Source organism: Gavialis gangeticus, unplaced genomic scaffold, assembly GCF_001723915.1.
Source record: "Gavialis gangeticus isolate Ggan-Ray unplaced genomic scaffold, GavGan_comp1, whole genome shotgun sequence".
In the NCBI taxonomy this organism is placed as follows: Eukaryota; Metazoa; Chordata; order Crocodylia; family Gavialidae; genus Gavialis; species Gavialis gangeticus.
This window is the reverse complement of record NW_017729000.1, coordinates 15,836,468-15,857,380: the sequence shown is the minus strand read 5'-3', so window position 1 is coordinate 15,857,380 and position 20,913 is coordinate 15,836,468. Positions and strand designations below refer to the sequence as shown.

The following is a 20,913-nucleotide window of genomic DNA, read 5'->3' as shown; positions in this document are numbered from 1 at the left end:
CCCCCCCCCCCCACGCTTCTGTGGGACGTTCTGTCCGCCCCACCATCTCAGCATTTATGGTACCTCGAGGTATGTAGAAAAAACATTTAAAGCTGTGTCTATGGCCAAATCGCGGATTCTCCAAATCAGAATCAAATCTTCAGATTTAGCCGAATCGAATTGGGACAGTGATCCGAATTAGCAAATCAACTTGCTGTCCCCCAAAGTGAGCCGAATCTGAATTAAATACTGCCTGCTTCGCACCCCCCTAACAAATGGCCCAATAGTCAGGGCGATACCCTTTAGAATCAGTCCATACTTCAACAATTTAATGAACCTATACGTGAACATAACATAAGGTATTTGGAGCCTCAAATGTTCCTGCACTCACAATTGAAGATTCTCCTCTTGATTTCTATCTGAAGGTCTTGCCTTAGGTCACCATTCCCAGACGTTTCTCTGGGTGTCTGGGCTTCCAGCGATCTCCTATAGGTTTCGTTCTGCGGCTGACTCTTCCCATACAGCTAGCTTTCCCTAGCGGGCCAGCTTTCCCACCCTTGCTGGCTCTCTCTGTCATGCCTGCGCTCCTCGATGAACTGGCCCTCTTCCATGTGCCGGTTTTCCAAGCTGTGCTGACTCGCCCCGGTGTTCTGGCTTTCTCCATGGCTACGCGAGCTCGTTCCGGCTTTCCCCAGCACTGTGCCGGCCTTCTCCTGCCCAGTGCCAGCTTTTCTCCAGGGCCAGCATGCAACTTCCAGTTATGCCAGAATAGTTGAGCATTCACCCAGGAGCACCTGGCAGTCTTCTAAAGCGTGCTTGGGGCAGCGTCAGGGTTGATTGAGGCACCTCTGGTGCTGCTGCATCTCCTCCTGAGAGATAGGAGACACTTTTGGCCCTTTCCAGGCCCTCTGCTCTTCTTTCGGGACTCAGGGCTGCCTCTCCAGTCTCTCCCCATCCCATGTTTGTCAGGACATTGGGAGGCACTTTTCCACAGTGACTTGTAGGCCTGTTTGCCTGAAACAGATTCCCTGGTTCTTCTCATCTTCCCCCTCCTCTGATGGAGGAAGCCTGAGACATTCCAGCCTCTCTAGGCCCCTGCCACTTGTTCTCCCTAGCTAGCTCAGGCTCTTGTTAAATGATCATTCAAACACCCCAGCACCTCTTTGCCTCGGACAAAGGTGGCGTCCCCCACTGGAGGAGCAGCTGGCTGACGTGCAGTTTGGTTGGCCCAAGGCACAGCTGAAGCTGGGCACCAGCCCTGTGAGATGGAGGGACAGCTGTTGCAGGGCCAGTGGGCTGAGCAGAGTGAGGATAGAAGCCAGAGAGGGGAGGCACTGCAGACCTGATTTCAAAGAACCGTTTCTGTGAAAAGAAAGGGGGAAAGCTGTGAGAACCCTGCCACCCCTTGACTCTTATTAATGGCACGTTTGAGACTAAAGGGTTAAGAATGTAGTGGAGGAACAAGCAATGCGAAGGCCTCCGGGCTGGCCTTGCCTCCATCTGGCTGTGAATCGAAGCTTAAGAAAGGGTTCCTGTGGCTGCAGTGAGATCTTACAATATTTTGCTGCCCACCTCAAATAACAAGAAACTTTTCTTGATAAAGGAAGGAACCCAGGCTTCTCCTGAGTTCTGTACATCCACCTGCGTACATGCTAATTGGGAAATGAGGTCTCCAGACAGCAAGAGAAACATCCCTGTATTTGTATATGCATATGTACCCTCCATTTGTGTTCAAGGAGGGCCATGGACAAGCCAGTCACACAGGACTGAATAAAGAGCAGGTGACACCTTTCTTTCAGTTTCTATGATTACCTCAGGTTCTCAGTCTTGGCTGCCTCTTCCCCTGCTTTGGGCCAAATTTGCTCCCCTTTAAAATAAAATGAAAAGGAGGAAAGAGAGAGCGATCTATATCATAAACAGTCAAAATCTGAAGTCATGAAGGGGGAGTGGAAGTAGTCTGGCATCTCAGACAGCAAAAGGTGAGCATGCTGCTCCTTTTTGTGCAAGTCCCAATAGAGATTTGTGACAATATCAAGGAAATGCAGCAAAAATAAGACCCCAAAATACAAAATTGAGCTCTGTTAACACGTGAGAAAACTTACCACAAAGAAAAAAGAATAAGAAGATCTGAGCAGATGCATAGAAAATAAGACATGTTGTGCTGTTACCTGTGTCAAGCATCCAGAGCTGCTGTTTTGTGAGTACATTATATGCAGAAATGGAGCCTACTGTTCTGCAGCGCTGTAACCGAAGCAGGTAAGTCGAGGATTCTGTCTCTGCTGAAGACTCCAAAGTTGCGTCAAGTTCTTCCAAACTTCTGACATCGGGCTCCAAAGTGCAAGTCAGCAAAGGAGAAGCAGCAGCAGGTTTGGGTTGTGCTTTAGTTCTTCAGATGAGAGGTGGCACAGAGATGGCTATGTAGTACACAGAGGTTTAGCACTGGAGCCTTTTAGAGCAGGGCAGTAGTCACTTCTCTGTGATTAGACCACTTTGCCATGGGAGATTTGCTGTAGCCTGTCCCCGTATTATTTTAGTTCTGCTCTGTAATTAATTTCCTTTAAAGTGACTGCAAGAGCAAACTGATGGTTTTTGCTTCCACCTCCTAGGTGAAACTGGCATTGGGAAATCCACCTTAATGAACACACTCTTCAATACCACGTTTGAGACAGAGGAGGCCAGTCACTATGAGAACACAGTGCGCTTGCGACCACGGACCTACGACCTGCAGGAGAGCAACGTGCACCTGAAACTGACGATCGTGGATGCTGTGGGATTCGGAGACCAGATCAATAAAGATGAAAGGCAGGTCACGTGCCATTTAGTTGTAGTGTCTGCACCAGCCTGTAGCACTCTGGCATGTAGCTACCTGCAATTCCAGTTGTAGTATTGGAGGCAAAGCATTTATGCGTCTGTGCACCCAGCAGAGCCATATAGATTTAGTGCAGCAGCTCGAGGGACTGTGCGTGAAGTTAATTAAACAGGGCCAGGCTAGGCTGCTACAATACATGTGGGAGAGAATGTGTGGAGGGCATTTGGAGACACTGTGTTGGGATCTTAAAGAGCTTCCTGTTCCCTTGGGCAGTGGCTGTTTTGCAGTGATTTCAATTGGTCAGTGGTCTGTAATCTGCCACTGCTGTCCATGGTAACAACTTGCAGTGGCAGATTACAGACCACTGGCCAGCTGCCTTCACCTGAAATCTGGCCAAAGTTGGTTGTATGGAAGCTATATATTTTTTTCTATATTTCACTTCCATCATCATTTATCATAGTAACACAGTGACCGGAAATACCTTTGGATTATAAACTCTGTGAACCTAACACTTTTCAGGCTGTCATTGGCAGACTAACATTATTTATGACTTTACTAAATAGTATTTAAATAAGGTACCAGAGACACATCAATAAATCTTTAAAATGATAACATTAAACATCAGCATTCAGGTTGCTAACTGCATCTGTCTGTAGTTACAGGCCAATAGTTGATTACATTGACACGCAGTTTGAAAACTACTTGCAAGAAGAGCTGAAAATCCGCCGTTCCCTGTTTAACTATCATGATACAAGGATCCACGTCTGTCTGTATTTCATCACTCCAACTGGGCACTCGCTGAAGTCTTTGGATCTTGTGACAATGAAGAAGCTGGATAGCAAGGTAAGGAGCTCAGCACAGCCATATGCTCTTTGAAACGAGCAGAGGTTTTGCTAGTTGTAAATCAACTCTGTATAGTGCCTTCCATACACTGGTATCAAATCACTGCAGGTGTCCTAGACTTATAGAAAATTAGGGTTGGAAGGGACCTTAGGAGGTCATCTATTCTAGTTCAAGCCCCAGCTCAAATCAGGACCATCCTCAACTAGATTATTCCAGTCGGGGCTTTGTCAAGCCAGCCCTTAAAAACCTCCCAGGATGGAGATTCCACCACTTCTCTAGGCCAGCATTTCTCAACCTGTGGGTTGCAACCCAAAAGTGGGTCACAAGAATATATGAAAGTGTTGCAAACAAACTTTAAAAACAGATTAACAAACTTAAAAAAATGGATTCTCCTTTAAAGGAGAAAAACATGGGAAACCATGGCTTTTCCCTTGCAGGCTATCAGAGTTCCAGCCTGAAAGGGGCTGCTTGGGGCCCCCCATGCCTCACACACTGGGGTCTTGGGCCTGGGGGTAGGAGACATCAGGTCGGGAGTGAGGGGCACCAGGTCAGGACTGGCCATCAGTGTTTACAAATGGGTCCTGGTACAAAAAATGTTGAGAACCACTGCTCTAGGTAACCCATTCCAGGGTTTACCACCCTCCTAGTGAGAGAAGTTTCCTAATATTCAACCTAAACCTCCCTTGCTGCAGCCTGAGACTATTGATCTTTGTTCTCTCATCTGTCACCACTGAGAACAGTCCAGCTCCATCCTCTTTGGACCCTCCTTCAGGTAGTTGAAGGCTGCTATTAAATCTCCCCTCAGTCTTCTCTTCTGCAGACTAAATAAACCCAGTTCCCTCAGCCTCTTCTCACAAGTTGTGTGCCTCAGATCCCAAACCATTTTCATTGTCTTCTGCTGGGTTCTCTCCAACTTGTCCACATCCTTTCTATAGTGGAGGGTGTGGCAGGGCACGGTTGGTGCCTGCCACTTTAAGAGTGGAGCCAAGCAGGCAGCAGGTGCTTGATTGCAGTGGCCATTTTAGATCTCTGGCCACCTATATAAGTAGAGCAGTTTGCTGCTGGCAGGCCAGGCAGTAACATTGTCTGGCTGCGAGGCTCCATGCAACAGCCTGAAGGTAAGGGTAGGAGCTGTAGGGGATGGCTTCGAGGCTCCTGGTCCTGGGCATGACCTAAAACTGCACCCTGCCAGGAGTGGGTGGCCTGGTGGGACTCTGTGGCACAGGAGCCCCCAGGAAATGCCAGGCTAGTTATTATCTTGGTGAAAGGTGGGTAGGGGAGCCTTAACCCTAGCCCTCCCCTTTGGTGGGTCGTGTAACATCGGAGGTAGTTGGGGCTAGGCACGGCTGCGGCCACCCGAGCCCTGTGGGGTGCAAGACCCTGAGGAGGAAGAGTGGGGGCCAGGCACGGCTGCAGCCTCTTGAGCCTTGTGGGGTGTAGGACCCCGAGGAAAGGTAGTTGGGGCCAGGAAGCTATGGCCACCTTAGCCCACTGGGGAAGGAAGCCCGGTGGCCCCAGTGAGGCGGCAGTGTGGAGCCCCATTGAGGGGGGCAGAGATAAGTAGCCCCAGTGAGGGTGTGGCCCTAGTGAGGGGGCGGAAATAAGGACCCCAGTGAGTGGATGGCCCCAGTGAGGGGGCGGAGATGTGGAGCCCCAGTGAAGGGGGGCAGTGTGAGATGTTGAGCCCTAGTGAGGGGGTGGTGTAGAGCCCCAGTGAAGGGGGGGAAAATCAGAGGGCTTAGAGCCCAGTATGTTTATGTGTATAGAGTTGCCCCTCTGGAAGGACCAGGGCAAACTTAGACCCAGTTGGGTAATTGGCTGGCCACTACCCTGCTGAGGGTCGCGGCCCAAAAGACAGTACGTCTGCCACCCAAGGTAAGAAGCAGGTAAAGCCTATGGCCTATGGGGCCTGCTCCAAGATGGAGCAAGGCAGTATGAGTTGTTGATGCGTGAAAGAGACTTGGTGAGAGGGGGTCAAGTGGTGAGGCCCTAGTGAGAGGAGGGCGGTATAAACATGTGTGACTGAGGCCTGACAATGAGGCCTAAGCATGGTCTGGCTGTAGGCTGGGAGCATTGTCATCTGGATGCCCTCTGCGAGGCTTGGGCTGCAGTGTAGGGGAGGAATGGAGCCGCAGATAGCGCCCCCTGGCATTGGGGCAAGAATGGGCAGCCTCCCACTTTAATTAATATCCTAATTAGTTAACCACAAGGCATGGCAGGGAAGTCAGGTGGGTGACGTGCCCAAAGGCAAGTGGGGAAACTAGCGCCATGGCTAGTCAGGGAGCCCCACTTTGCCACAGAGCGACCAAAACTAGACACAGTATTCCAGGTGTGGCATCACCACTGCCAAATAAATGTGAATAATTACTTTGCTTGATCTGTTGGTAACACTCCTACTAATGCAGCCAGTATGTTGTTAGCCATCTTGGCAACAAGGGCACACTGTTGATGTATATGCAGCTTATTGTTCATTGTAACCCCCCAGGTCCTTTTCTGCAGAGTTGCTGCTTAGCCAATTAGTCCCAAGCCTGTAGCCATGTGTGGGATTCTTCTGTCCTATGTACAGGACTTTGCACTTGTCCTTATTGAACCTCACGATATTTCTTTTGGCCCAATCCTCCAATATTTCTAGATCACTCTGAATCCTAGCCCTACACCCCACAACTTGGTGTCACCTGCAAGCTTGCTGAGGGTTCAATCCATCTCATCTTCCGGATTGTGAATGAAGAAATTAAACAAAACTGGACCCAGGACTGACCTCTGGGGCATTCCACTTGATACCGGCTACCAAGTAGATCTCAAGACATTGAGTTTGACGATGCAGCCAGCTTTCTATCCACCTTACAGTCCATTCATCCACTCATACTTTCTTAGCTTGCGTGGAGAATGCCGTTACAGGAGACCATATCAGAAGCCTTACTAAAGTCAGTGTATATGTATATCACATCCACTGCTTTCCCCACAGCCACAGAGCCAATCAGGTTGGTCAGGCATGACTTGCCCTCGGTGAATCCATGCTGACTGTTCCTCATCACCTTCTTCTCTTCCAAGTGCTTAGAAATGGATGCCTTGAGGATCTGCTCCATGATTTTTCTGAGGGCTGAGGTGAGGCTGACTGGTCTGTAGTTCCCTAGATCTTCCTTCTTTTCTTCCTTAAAGATGGGCACTATATTTGCCCTTTTCCAACAGTCTGAGACCTCCCCCAATTGCCACAAGTTTTTAAAGATAACAGCCAGCAGCTTGTCAGGTGATTTCAATCTCAAAAAGGCTGGGAGAGCTGGGTCAGTTATAGGGCAGGTCATGTTTGACCTTTACAGATAGTTTTGTGAGGTTTCATGTTTGCTTTTCTTTCAGGTGTCTATAAAAATAGTTGCTCCTTTTGCAAGAATACAAACCTATTGCTTTCAAGCTTTGTCTCTGAAGATTTTCTGTAGCACTCATCATTGCAGTAGTTTCTCCTGGGATCTGAAAGTTAAGCAAGGTTATTTCTGGCTCATCAGCTCCACCATGGAATAAAAGATTCTGAAGCTTAGTTAGCTTTTGTGCTAATCTACAAGTCAGGAGAGATTCCAGGTTCCTCTCCTTCTGTTGTATTGTGGAAGCTGCAAGGCTTGCTGTGTTGCCTATTAGGTAGGGTAACCAGGGTGGAGAGCAGTAAAAACAGACTTCTCCTGGAATGTAGGAAATGTCATTTTACAAAATGAAGTAGACGGAGAGGAGTGACCTGCCCTCAGTCAAATATAGCCAACATCAGAAACAAGAACACAACCTGCATGTCTCAATAGTCTAACCACTGATGCCATGTTACCTTCTCAAAGTATGAATAAGACATGTTCCCAGCTGGAGTTATACCAGCATAAACTAATAAACTATTAAACCCATTGAAATCCTGAGAGTGGGTCTGTGTATAGTCCAGCCTGTGGTTATAGCTGTAGTTCATGTATATGTGTATGCTCAGTGGTCAGTGCTTTAAGTGACACTGAGCTATTCATTAAATTACATGACAGACATGCAGCTTGAAGGTGTCTTTGCTGGTTGGGTTTTATTAGATGCTGTGTTGGGGCTGGAGGCAGTCTCCAGAGGTTGTTGACACCCAAAGCTGCTCCTTCATCCTAGCACAGGTGTTGGCAGTGTTTTTGGGCAGAGTGTCAAAAACACCTGCAGCCTCAACTTGTAAGATGTTGGCATGCCAGGGTGGGCAGCGGGGAAGCCACGAGGGGCCCAGTTCTTATTGTGGCAGCACAGCCCCAGCCCCTTCCCCTTCCCTGCTGTCCACCCTGAGGCTCATGTGCCAAGTGAAACACATTCACGTGCCACACTTTGGCACCCATACTGGGGGTTGCCAGTCCTAGCCATCCCTGTCCTAGCACTTCGCATTTAACAAAAATGGCTTCCTTGTCTTGTAGAATATTTAACCCTTAGGCTGCCAACCCTATCACTTCATTGCCCTGTTGAAACCACTGGACTTGGAGGGAGCTCATCAGGGGCAGGATTGGGTGGTATAACTGCAGCTGGGAATATGTTGACCAAGATTCCAGGAACAGGGAAGCCCCTGAACTGCTTCTGGGGCTCATTGCCAACCTCTGTCCTAAGCTCTATCTAAATGCAGTTCTGATAGACTTTCCTAGTTGGCAGATGCTTCATTTAGGGGAGGTGACTGCTGTCCCATATCATCCACCCCACGCACTGTTGGTCTTGTATTTGGGCCCATTCCAGGGGACTTGCTGGCTTCCACCTTGCAGTGGCTTGTTTGTAACCACTGTGGCTGTTGCATTAACATCACAAGGCCTCTGAAAACTTTCCTTTAATAAGTTCTGGCTTCTGGAGTGGTGCCAGCATTACATATAACCTGAAATATGTTTGGAAGACTGCTTTGTGTACGAGTCCCCTGGAGTGCTTGATGGTGGTAGTCTCACACAGCTTGTGCATTCCCTTCCCATTGCATCTCCCCATGGCCTTTTCAGTTTGGCCTTTGGATAATACCAACATAAATCACTTACGGCCATGAGCGTGTGGGAATTTTTTCCCCATTTCCAGGCTTTCCCATTGGACATCCTTTCTCATCCCAAAGGCTTTAGAACATTGAATATACTGGAGGGAATGCGTGCATAGCATAAATGTGGAGCTTTTACATGGCTGGGAAAGTTGGGGGGACAGACTGATGTTCCTTGTGTGTGGTGTCACAGAAAACTCCCTTGTATTATGCGCTTCATCATCTTCTATCCAAGTGCTTTACCGTCATTGATTTAGTTTTGCAAGACTTTCCTGATGGGCAGATAGACTAGGAGCTTCTTAAGATCAGGGCAAAGGTCAGGCAGAAATCTGTGTCAAATAGCAAAGAAAGCCTAGGTCTCCTGACCCAGCTTTGTCCCTTAACCACTAGACTATAGTGAACCATTCTCCTTTCTTTAATACGTTTATGATCTTGATCCTGAGTTTTGGTTTTAGCTGCATTTCAGCAGGGCGATGTCAGGTCCCAGGCATGCAGCTTTGATTCATAGCAGTGTTTTAATAACATATCTTGCTGGGTTCATGCAGTTCCTCTGGGTGACGGCTTTCTTGGACAAAGCCTTCTGTCATGCTCTAATATAACTTTGTTCTGCTGAGCTCATGGCCAGCTGTTGTCTGCTTGTATCTTATTTCTCTCAGGCAGCAAGTAACATCTTCAAAGCTGAATTGTAGGTAAACAATAGATGGCTGGCCGGCTCTTTAGCAGAGGGAGGCATCTATGAATTAAAACCGGTCTGGTTTTTTCACTTGGTGCAAGTAGGAAAATGGGAAGATTATCACCCTGCAACACGGACACAAAATTGAATTATGCATTTAAAAAGCAGTTCTGCCCTGGAAAGTATCTCCGTAATCTGCCATCCTAGGGCTCCATGTTTATGGTGCAAGATAAAGGTAATTGCTTGCCCTACCTGGATTGAGAAATTCAACATGAAGTGCAAATAGTAACAATTCCATCTCCAGAGGTTCTGCAAACCAGTTTATGGCCCATGCAATTCCAGGCTGTGGCTTTAGTGACATCTGGGCCATCCCTCACTTTCGTTGGGGCTGCACAGGAATAATTAAACTAAGGTGAACATGTCTGTTGATGGTGTACTGCTGGAATAGAATCCAGCTGTACGGAGTATAGTGCAAACAGACAAAAATAATAAGTGCATTAATTTTACGTAACTAACAAAGATGCCTTGGAGGAGTGAAGATTGGCATTTTTTCCAGTTCCTTTTCTGGGTGGAATAGCTCCTTCCTGGAAAAAAAAAATTTGGAGGTGATAAAGTTTTATTCTGAAGAATGTGTTTTGAAGCGACCTCCAACTGAGCCTTCTCTGGTCTCTTGGTAGTTTCGTTCTGCTTATTCATTGTTGTATTTTATGGTCTATACCCTTGGTTGTATTATACTGGAGCAGTTCAATACTGTGCTAGAACAAGAAAAAGGATCATTTGGGTGACCCATATTGTACAGAAAACTATAAAATGCCATTAGCATTGGAGAAGAAAGTTGTTGTGTGGGATGGAGGGAACAGGTAACAGGTTCTGCTTCACTCTGGTATCTGGTTTGGCCAACGGCTGACCTTGCACTTGTTTATAAATTGAGGGCTGTGAAGGTCTTTTATTTCTTTACCAGTTTTGAATTGGCCAGTAGTATTTGAGTGAGGATAACTTTTTAAGAACTTTGTAAATATACAGGGAATACTCGGATCACTTCAGAAGTGGGTATAAAAGGCATAGATTTGGGAAAATAATTTCCCCCTTAGATTTGGGAAAATTTCATTACAGGGGCTTAGGTCACTGATCAGAATGGCTCCACTGAGGCTTCACTCACATGTGTTCACTCTGTCCCAGTCTGGGGCCAGAGGGTTTGACCAGCAAGGACCCTTGGGTCTTGCTCCCAGCTCTGCCAGTCATTTCAGATGCTCGTGTCTGGCTTGTTAACAAGGATGATGAGCAGACACACTCAATGCAAGATCAAAAACTAGTGCTGTAGTTACTCTTTGATACAGTGATAATACTTCCCAGGTCTGAGGAAGGGTTCTCTGAAATCCAAAGTCATGATTAAAAATATGCTTGCATTGGTATGCTTCTGGCCTACTCAGGTAGTGCAGGGATAAACTTCTTTCTCTGTTAGATTCATTTCCATTGTTGAGATGGCTTTATAAACCCTGGTCAGCAATGAGAGGGGGTTGAAAGGAGGTTTTGTCTCCAACTCCCTGACTAAATGTTGAATCATCTTATTGGGCACTAACAAAGGGTATTGGAGACAGCGTCCTTCACACATACCTGTCACTGCATGGAGGCTGTGGCCATGGATGTGCTGTCATGGAGGCTGTGGCCATGGATGTGCTGTAAGTGTGTGGGATGGCCAAGTTCAGTTGCAGCCAGTTTGTTTTTTTGATGTACTTTACTGTTTGTTAAACTTTTTTTCAGCACTTATTAAACAGGATCTCTAATTCTAGGTGCCAGCCTATAAACCAAATCAGTCACAAGGGGAAAGACTGGAGAGGGGTGACCGGGAGTCAGCATCTAGATTTACGAACCACCTTTCTTTTGGGCCCTCCTGTGGGGCTCTTTAGCCAACCAGTTCTGGGGAACTGAAGCTCCATTTAAATAAGGTGGGAAATTCATCATAGCAGGATGGGGGCTGATGCAGCTGTGCATATTTGTGCCAGGTGTCAGAAGCAGTTAGGCTAATCCAGGATTAATTCAGCTGAAGACCCGGAGCCAATTTAGATTTTTTGTTGTTAGCTAATTGTTGGCAGTTGTGTCTGCAATGGCTGCATCCATTCGCAAATCCTATTGGATCTTAAATTGTGAAGAGGAGAGTCTTCTTGCCTTTCCCTGCCTTTACAAGGCAAAAGGAATCTGATCAAAGGGGATTAGAGACAAATCCTGGTAGCCTCCATCTGCATGAAAGCGTTCATGAGAATGCAAGGGGAAGCAGCTGCTGCTAATGTCCCCTACTCCTTGCTTGCTGTTGAAAGGACATGCCAGACTATCTCCTGCGTAGCTGAAAGTCAGGCCAAGCTACGCTAACACTTTCAGCAGAGGGGGACCTATTGTTTTGTCAGCAGGCTCAGTTTAGTCCACTTAATGCAAATAAGACAAAGAGCCAGATTCATCCATGGTGTTGTCATGCTGATATATGTTTGTTTGTTTTTTACAACAAAGACATCTGCCCAGTGGGGACTAGAACAAGACAGGCTCCTTTCCATGCTTCTTTTGTCTCCCTTGGGTACCCATATGGCCCCTGCTACTGTAGTAGCTGAGCGAGGATTCATTTGTGCTGCCCAACCCTTTCTAACACAGGCACGTGATGGGCACTAAGGTCCAGAGAGACTGTGATGCAGCTGCAGCTGCCTTCACTGAGCTGCCTGTTCAGCTCGCAGGCAGAGGGCTGTAAACTGATTTTTCCCTGCCTCTGCAACTCTAGCTGGCTCCACTTGATGCAGCATTCACCTCCAAGGGGGCCTATAAAAGCCCCACACACCATATGTGACTTGTTCCATCTCTGTGACACACATCCCAGGTCTCCAGAGAAAAGAAGTCTCCTTGCCCTGACCCAAACATCACCTTCCACAGCAGGCTTGTAGTTCCCCTGTTGAAGGCCTCGTTCGTGTTGGATGAGGTGCATGGCTGCGGCTCTGTCTCCTCTTCGAGCTTTAAGTGGCCAAGCTGTAGCTGTGAAGAAATGGTTTTGCAGTGACACAACCGCACGCTGCCAGTTTTGTCTAAGCAGCTGCGGGTGTGAAAGTGAAGTTGAGTAGTGACAAGTATAAAAACAGTCTCCTGTCTGCGGACTGGTGCATGGCAGCTGGGAGACATACACTGTACTGCAGTGCTCTCAGAGGTTTTGCAGCTGTTCAGACAGGCTTTGAGGACTGCTGCAAAGATCCTGACAGAGTCCCTGCCCTTCCCTTGGGAATGCCAGGGGATTTCATGCTGTCTCATTGAGCACTGCCTGGAACATTGTGGTGGATGAGCTTATTTCTTCAGATGTGCTGGGGGATGAAATGTCTGCAATGAGACAACTTGTGAGTGGTGACAAAGATCAGATCCAAGTTACAGGGAGCTCCTTAAACCGAGACAAAACTGGAGAGTGAAGTGTGAAAGAAAGCTCCTGGAGAGAGAGGCTCAACCACCAAAGGCTGGGACAGTACCTTGTCAGAATCTGTGGGTATCAGGGGGGGAAGTTTTTGAGGAGCATTTCTTGTCTGGTGTCTCATTTGTTTATGGAGGGTTGGATTTACCTGTAGTTGCCTATGTTTAGTGCAGGGCATTTGTGCAGGAGTTGTGTTGCTAGTCCAGAAGGCCTAGATGGTAGCATCTTACCCCAACCTGTGCTTAGCTGCTTGCTGTACATAAAGTATTGCATGTTTGGGTGTTTAGGAAACTTAAAGAGCATCATCATCCGGGTGGCTATTCCTTCAGGGTCAATGCCAGAGTGAATCTCAATCAACTGTTGTGCTGTCACTTCCAGATGCATCCTCTACCTCTTCCCTTGAGTTCTCCCCTTTCCTCCACTGCAGGTGAACATCATCCCAATCATTGCCAAAGCAGACACCATCTCCAAGAGTGAGCTGCACAAGTTTAAGATAAAGATCATGAGTGAGCTGGTGAGCAATGGAGTGCAAATCTACCAGTTCCCCACAGATGATGAGGCTGTGGCTGAGATCAACTCTGTAATGAACGTAAGTAACATGTTCTTATTGCATTTCCTCTGCTGCTGGTAATGAACAAACCCACCATATGATGGCACACACTAAAACCCTGCTTCCAGGGGATTGGGCTGACACTGTTTGTTTTAAAAGTGAACTGTGCGCCTAACAGAGGCCTAAGGCTGATGCAAAAGGGGATATAGACAGTTTTCTTTATGCCCTTTGGCCTCACCATACTAGAATTCATTAACATGAGACTGTCACTTTATCTCAGATGGTTCTTAGGAGGGGCCCAGTTTCCATCTAATGTGGGTTGCACATTTGGGCCAGGTACAGACATTACATGTTTACTGGTATAAGTGATTGGAAATCAGCCTATACCCATAATAGAACAGAAGTTCAGTGCACATAGACTGGTTTAAAAATGGTGGAACCCGGTCTAAGATTTGTCCCCCTCCCGCCCCGAAGGGCAGATGTGTGTTCTGTTCATTACCTGTCTAAACTCTGCTGCTTGCAGGAAACCACGTAACTTAGATCGATTCCACCTCAGGCTTTTTGAATGTCTGTACCTAGCTTTGCAGCCTGGAGTTAGAGCTGGTTGCAAAGTACTAGATGTGTTTTATAAATCTTAAAATTTTAGTGATCGAGCAGACTGCATATTCTGATTTTTGGATGAAAAAATGAAAAGTATTCCTCTTTCCCTTTTTTAAATTTATTGTCTCCCTATTCTGGTGGCACAATTTAAAAAGGGTGAAAATAGAGTGTGGTGAGGGGAGAGAGGGGAAAATTGAATGTTTGAGTTTTGTTTTGAAGAAAAAAAATTCAAAAACTTAAAAATAATTCTACTGAAATTCTTTTTAAGAAAGCTAATTCCTTATTCTGGGGGGAGAAAAGCTTGGAATGACAAATCTCAGGTTTCAGTGAATTTGACTTTAAATATCATGTTTGAACTCTGCTTTTGATTAGCTGGCTGAACATTTATTATTTTTCATTTGATTTTTAGCTTAAATTTTTTTTTTTTTTTTTTGCTCAAAATGGCAATTCGCACAAGAAGTCCATTTTTATTGCATAGTTTGGGCTTTTCATCAAAAATAAGTCTGATTTTTTTTTTTTTTTTTTTTTTTTTTTTTTGATGGATTACAAGAACCAAAATCTGAAATTTGTGCCAGTGTGGTGAATATTTTTAGTGAAACAAAAATGCTGCCCTCCTGAGTGAAGTTTGTTGCTCGTTGAAAAATTCTGGGGCATCATTTTTATGGATGAAAACTCAAAGAAGGTAGACTAATGTTGGCACAAAAGTGTTTGGTTTTCATCACAATTCTTGAGGAGTGGGGGAGGGACAGAAGACCTTTCTTCATCATGAATTGAATTGAGGACCTCTGCCTGCCCTATCCCTTTGTAGTCAGTGGCCAGGGCTCCCACCCAGGCAGACCAAGATTGGCATACAGTTGATTAGTGCAGTGATCTCTGGTACTGCTGTAACTGAGAGCACACTGCCATCCACGTGCCACTAAAATACTCAGGCTTGCTCCAATGCAAATCTTGTAGGCAAAGCTCAAAACTGTCAGGTAGTACTTGTAAGTGAACCCTCAGGTCTTGCACTTATTCTGGTAAAGTACTGCACAGGTGGCAGGAGAGGCTGGTTCTAGGCAGAACAGGTGCAGTGTTTCGGCAGAGCTCCTCACACCAGGCTTAGTGCTCCTAAGTGATACTTTCCTTGGGGCAAGACAAAGGCACTCTCAGGTCTTCTAGTTCTCTGTGTATGGGAACATTCAGCCTGGGCTGGGGGACTGCAAGATGGGAGAGCAAAATACATTGTACTAGTTACCTTGCAGGTTTATGCAGAGTGCAGGGAGTCTGTATTATACTGACAAAGGTGATGCCATCATCTTGATGCCAGGCTTCCTCGTGGGCTGTGCCCCTCCGCACCTCCAAATTTGGACACTGCATCCCATGTAAAGCAACTAGTATGCATTATTCTTGTCAATGTCTTGCAAAATGCTTGTGTACGAGCTGCTGCGCAATTCCCAACTTACAGATGTCTGTGTAGCTCCTCAGGCCAGGGACCACTCTTTACTCGGCCTTTGGAAGTGACCTAGCTCATACAAGTAGTATGGTATTAAGAATGATCTGGCCAGGACTTGCCTCTGCTTGCTAGATGTGGAAGCCAGTAATATATTATTTGCTGGTGATGGTGCTAGTTTGTTCAGCAGCAGCTGCCCATGGCATTGCTGAGAGATCTCCCTTACTGGCTCAGTGCCAAAGTCACTACCATTATGCTGACCAGCTCTGCCCTGCTACAGCTATGTACTGCAGTTCAAGAACTCCCCATTAATGCCATTCCCTAGTGGAGACTGTTGTTATACCAAGAAATGAAGAATCTGTGCTTGGGAGAGAGGATTTCAAAGTGAACATTGTGCCTGGGCTAGAGGAAGCTTGTGGCAAATGTGTCAAGCTGCCTGTGAGAGATGAACTCTTGCGCTGAATCACTTGGGCTGGTTGTTTCAGGCTCATCTGCCCTTTGCTGTTGTCGGCAGCACGGAGGAGGTGAAAGTTGGAAATAAATTGGTGAGAGCTCGGCAGTACCCCTGGGGCGTGGTGCAAGGTAAGGCCGTCAGCAGTGTGACATGTTACCTGTGCCCTCTCTTGGAGCTTGAGCAACTTGTGCTTTTTTTCTGGGTTGAAGTGCACTTGTATTTCCTTTTCAAATGGGGCACAGCTGTGCTGGCAGGAATGATCCTGCCTGCCTTTATAGTTAGCCTGACCCCTCACTTCTAAGCAGTACCCATCCCCTTCACCTCCTGTGCATTGTAGAGGCAGCTTGTGCTCTGCACCTACACATACAATGACTAGATTTTTCCTTTCAGGCCCTCTGTGCATACTGCACAGCTCTCACATGTAATGTCATAGCTGTATGGCCTTGCTCACTTGTACAGAGCAGAGTCCTGCCTAGGCTGATCCCTCCAGAAGAGGGAACCACCCTGCCCCCCCACCTTTGTCTCCATGCTCTCCCCTGGGAAGGCTCTGTTAATTCTGTTTGAGGTCCAAACTCCTTGAGAAGGGATATGGATGGGGTTAGTCTGTAAGGCCCCTATGTATGCAGCCCCCTCCCACCTCCTCCCCAAGGTGGTTTCTTCCATTTTTTTTGTAACCAGTTGAGAATGAAAGCCATTGTGACTTTGTGAAACTGCGCGAAATGCTCATTCGAGTCAACATGGAAGATCTTCGGGAACAGACTCATACCCGCCACTATGAGCTCTACCGGCGGTGCAAGCTGGAGGGGATGGGGTTTAAGGACACGGATCCTGACAGCCAGCCCTTCAGGTGAGCGGCCTTGGTCTCCACCTCCAGTGTCCAGTAGGAGTCTAGTATTGGCTCCCAGTGATGTCTGTCAGAATTTTGTGGGCAACAGCACATAGGCATAAACTTGCCAGTAACGCAGCAGTATTTAAATGATCTGGGTCTTGTTTGCTTTTAATTCAGCCTCCAAGAAACGTATGAGACCAAAAGAAAAGAGTTCCTTGGTGAGCTGCAGAAGAAAGAGGAAGAAATGAGGCAAATGTTTGTGAACAAAGTCAAGGAGACGGAAGCAGAGCTGAAAGAGAAAGAAAGAGAGGTGAGTGGATCAGAAGCCTGCAGGGTGATCCCTTGCCACACATTCAACCCTAGGATCCAGCTAGGGGCAGTGTGTGAACACTTGAGTAATATATGCACGGAGCACAGTGATCACCAGGATGTAACAGCAGCCCCCACTGGGGTCTCCCAGTGCCTGAGCATTGGTCTCTGATGGTCTCGTGTGGATCTTCCTTGGCTGTAAATATTGGCCCCATTACTAGAGATCTGGGCCTCCCAGTCTTAATGAAATGATCCCCACAGAACACCATAGAACAAATTGGGGGAGGGGGAACAGATTATAACATTTTCAAAAGAGCTCAAGTGACTCTATACCTTCTTCCCCTTTCAGCACATTATCTGAGTCGTGCTGGACATCACAGAGGATGTGATTGCTAGCCCACTTTAGCCCAGAAAAATTAAAGGACTCTTTCAGGGAAGCTGAGCCCATCGCCCCACCAATCTCACTCAGCTTCTGTTGAGTCCATGGGATGCTAGTAACTGCTGAAAATTGGGTACTTGGTGTCTGAAGATCAGAGGTAGCCTGTGGCAGAGGTGGGAACAGAACCAGCATCTCTTGAGGTCTAATCCAGTGCCCCTCCTGGCTTTGTACATCATAACAAGCTACCCATGAGACAGACTAGCCCAAGTATGACATCTCGTCTTGCCCCTCTGAGCAAAGAGCAGGTAATTTTAGACCCCTGCCCCACTGAAGAGTTAGTTTCAAACTTTTGATCCCTTTGCCCTGCTGGGGCTTTGCATAACATCTAAGGGTCTGTGAGCACAGATTTCTGTGACGGGCAGGCCCAAGAGCCAGAGCCAAGCATAGGCTGTGCTCATGGTGTCTATTTCCTGTTAGCTACATGAGAAATTTGAACATCTAAAGAGGATACACCAGGAGGAGAAGAGGAAGGTGGAGGAGAAGAGGAGGGAGCTGGAGGAGGAGATGAATGCCTTCAACAGGCGGAAAGTAGCAGTTGAAACACTTCAGTCCCAGTCCTTCGCTACTTCACAGCAGCCACTGAAGAAGGATAAAGATAAGAAAAAGTAAGTGTCCTAACTTGGATCTGCCCCTCTCTGCTGAGAAGCAGTGTGTGTGTTTCAGCCATTTTAAAATGTTGTTTTCAGCAGCTTGAAAAAAACCAACAGATCAAGCCGTAGGAGCATATTGCAAAGCCTACTAATCAAGGGAGGCTTTCTAGACTTCTCCCTTTTCAGGCTTGTGGAGAATGAGAGATTCAGGTCATGTTTGTGCCCATCTCCTTTATACCATCTCAAGGAACTACTGGAGTGTTTCGACGAACCCCCAGGGGAGACCCGTTGGCTATCCTGCCCAGGGCAGTGACACAGAGGGTCTGGTAGTGGTGTGATACTCTGCCAGCAGAACCTCAAATAGAACAGTCGTCTTTGTTCTGTGCTGCAGGGTTGGGGACCCTGTTTAAAGTACAGCTGTAAAAAGAAGAAACAGCATCTCAGAAGGAAGGGAAAATATAAATTCAGCTTGGCCCCTTGGGTTTGATCCTGCTTCTTCAGAATCGCTGACCCCTCGACAGGAGCTTTTTTATTTTCCTTGATGGGCCAAACTGACTTTTTGTGTTGCGCGTAATACCTTCACTGGTATTGCTGAGGTCAGTGAGACCCTGCTAAGGTATGAGGATGGGAACGGTGGTTTTCACAATATAGGCCCATGTGAATGAGAGGGAAAATGGGAAAGCAGAGGGCTTTATCCTAATTCCATTGAAGTCAGTCTGCATGGAGTACAGGGTTGGGGACAAAATGGAGAAAAAAATCATCTTATAAACTCTAGTACTTCTCTGTTGTTCTAATATTTCTTACATAGCTTTCTGCTTAACAAAGGAACTTAAATAGTTTATGGGCTATAACATCCCGAAAACTGTTTGATCCAGATATTTAAGCCTGATCATTTTAATAGTGGAAAGAAAAATACGAGTTTTAGAAATAATGCAGGTTTACTTTTAACAATATGGCTTTCAGGTCTGAAATTACTTGCATGATACAATACTTCAAAGCATTTTATAATCCCCTTGAGGCAAGATCAAGTATTAAGGCAGCTCTTTCTTTGCCCCTGTGCCAGAAATTTGTTTCCTTTGATGGAAGATGATGGCTTCAACCGTTTAATGTGTTTTTGCTTTGGATTTGATGTTTACTGGTGCGGTAACAAAGCAGTTCTGGTTCTGGCTGCCAGGTTGCAGACCCATCCAATCAGCACTAAAGTCTAATAGCTGCTTGCAAAATACTATACGGCATCTGCCGATTTCACAAGTACACAGAGTAAAGCCAGAATGCTTGTTCGCTTTCTGAAAACTTTACCCCAACTCTTACTTCAAGATTGTGTATGTCAGTAATGATTCTGCATTAATGCAGAATCTTTGGCTTTATAGCCCAATGAAAGAAAGAGACCCCATTCTGTTATCAGTTTGTGGGTGTAAATCAAAACCAGTATAAGAAAAATCAAAATATGGCCCTTGCCTTATGATGAGAAGGAGCTTTAAGATCACCCAGGTATATTTAATGCAGAATGTGGTTAAGTAGCTTTCCCTGCTGCTGCACTGTAAACTGTAGTTGCATAATGTTCAGTACTTCCGGTGACTGGAAAATTCTGCTAAAATGTTGAGACTCTTGCAGCTGAAGGAGAATATCCAAGGAGAATAGCTCAGTTCATCCTACCCAGCGCTGTGTATATGGCTGTGTCCAAATGAGCACAGATGTGTGATATGTGGCACTGCAGACCTGTCTCTTCCACCATGCACTGCACATTCAGGCATTTCACATGCTGCTACCTTGCAGTGCAGGGTTGGGGTTTTTTGTGGGTTTTTTTGAACCTGGGAAATTCTGGGCACAAAAAACCCAAGGCCAAAAAAAAGCAGGGCAGCATACATGGCGGCAGTGCACACCATCCAGAACCAGAGCCTGGCAGGCTGGAGCCATGCCCTGGCTGCCGGCCAGACTTCCTGGTGCAGCTGCAGCCCTGAAAAGGCCCCAGGGCCCCAGGTAAGGCTGCTGGGGCCAGCACAGGTGCTGGCCTCAGCCTCTCCTACCCCACCCAGGGTAGTCTGCTGCACACCATAGTGTTTGTGGCACGGGCATTCCCCTGGGAAACAAACATCTGCACTCATCTGGATGTGGCCTAGGAAGGATTTTGTATTACATGTCAGCTGGGAAAAGCTCATCTACTATGGGATTTGGCCACACTTGTCCCATTTGATATCAAAGAGATTCAAGTTCCTAGTTAGCTTTTAAAATCTGAACCAGTGTTCTCATTTAGATGCATGTCAACCAACAGTGAATTGCCAAAGTGTTGGAATCTGAATGGCTTTAACCAGTGCAAAGAGTGACGCTTGCTGGACATGAGAGAACATGCTTTTGTTCCTCTTCCTGGTTGTGCTGTTTAGCCATCACATATGTTTTTAGTTGATTTGAAGAACTAGTCTTCAGGACCTTGTATTTATAGTTACTCATCTTTTGCATCATGCCATTTAGCTTTGTAGGCAGTCTCTGCTCATGAGTAGCATCAAGATAACAAGAACAGGTTGTTGCAGCTTAGGCTCAAGCTGCATCAGCTCAGTTCGGAGAGGGCTCAGGGCTGGCTCAGTCCAATAAGTTTCAAAGCATTTATTATATTATTTATTATATTAAATGCTTATTATCATTGCCTACTTTGAAAAATGCACCAATGTGCATATATTTGATGATTTTTTGTGAGTATACAAATGGACTTGTTGAATTCCTCAGTAGACGGAAGCAGTACAGGTTTGAATCTCAACTCTGCATTATCCTCCATAGCTTGTAGAGTGAGATTTCTGGTGCGCTGTTCTTGAACAGTCTGTCCAAAGGCATGATTTGAAATGTCCTTTTCATTAACCCATAACGAGGTGCACCATGACACTGTCATTAAAAACCAGGTGCAGTGACATTTGGGGCTATAGGAATATGGCAGCCATCAGTTTGGCAAGAACCTAATTGTAAATAAGGTACAATCTATTTATACTGGCTG

At 46.5% G+C, this 20,913-nt stretch overlaps 1 protein-coding gene across 6 annotated transcripts in view; it reads left to right on the top strand.

Moving 5' to 3' along the window:
• The window catches only part of SEPT8 (septin 8), a 77,904-nt gene that overhangs the window by 41,166 nt on the left and 15,825 nt on the right, over positions 1-20,913 (top strand). For 5 of the 6 annotated variants that reach the window (XM_019506341.1, XM_019506335.1, XM_019506338.1 and 2 more), the window contains exons 3-9: positions 2,586-2,781; positions 3,445-3,631; positions 13,158-13,319; positions 15,795-15,891; positions 16,442-16,610; positions 16,770-16,902; positions 17,758-17,945. In XM_019506341.1, coding sequence (XP_019361886.1) covers positions 2,615-2,781; positions 3,445-3,631; positions 13,158-13,319; positions 15,795-15,891; positions 16,442-16,610; positions 16,770-16,902; positions 17,758-17,945 — 1,103 coding nt within the window. In that variant the 5' untranslated portion in view covers positions 2,586-2,614. The remainder of the gene's footprint in view (positions 1-2,585; positions 2,782-3,444; positions 3,632-13,157; positions 13,320-15,794; positions 15,892-16,441; positions 16,611-16,769; positions 16,903-17,757; positions 17,946-20,913) is intronic. The other variant, XM_019506336.1, reaches the window with a different exon arrangement.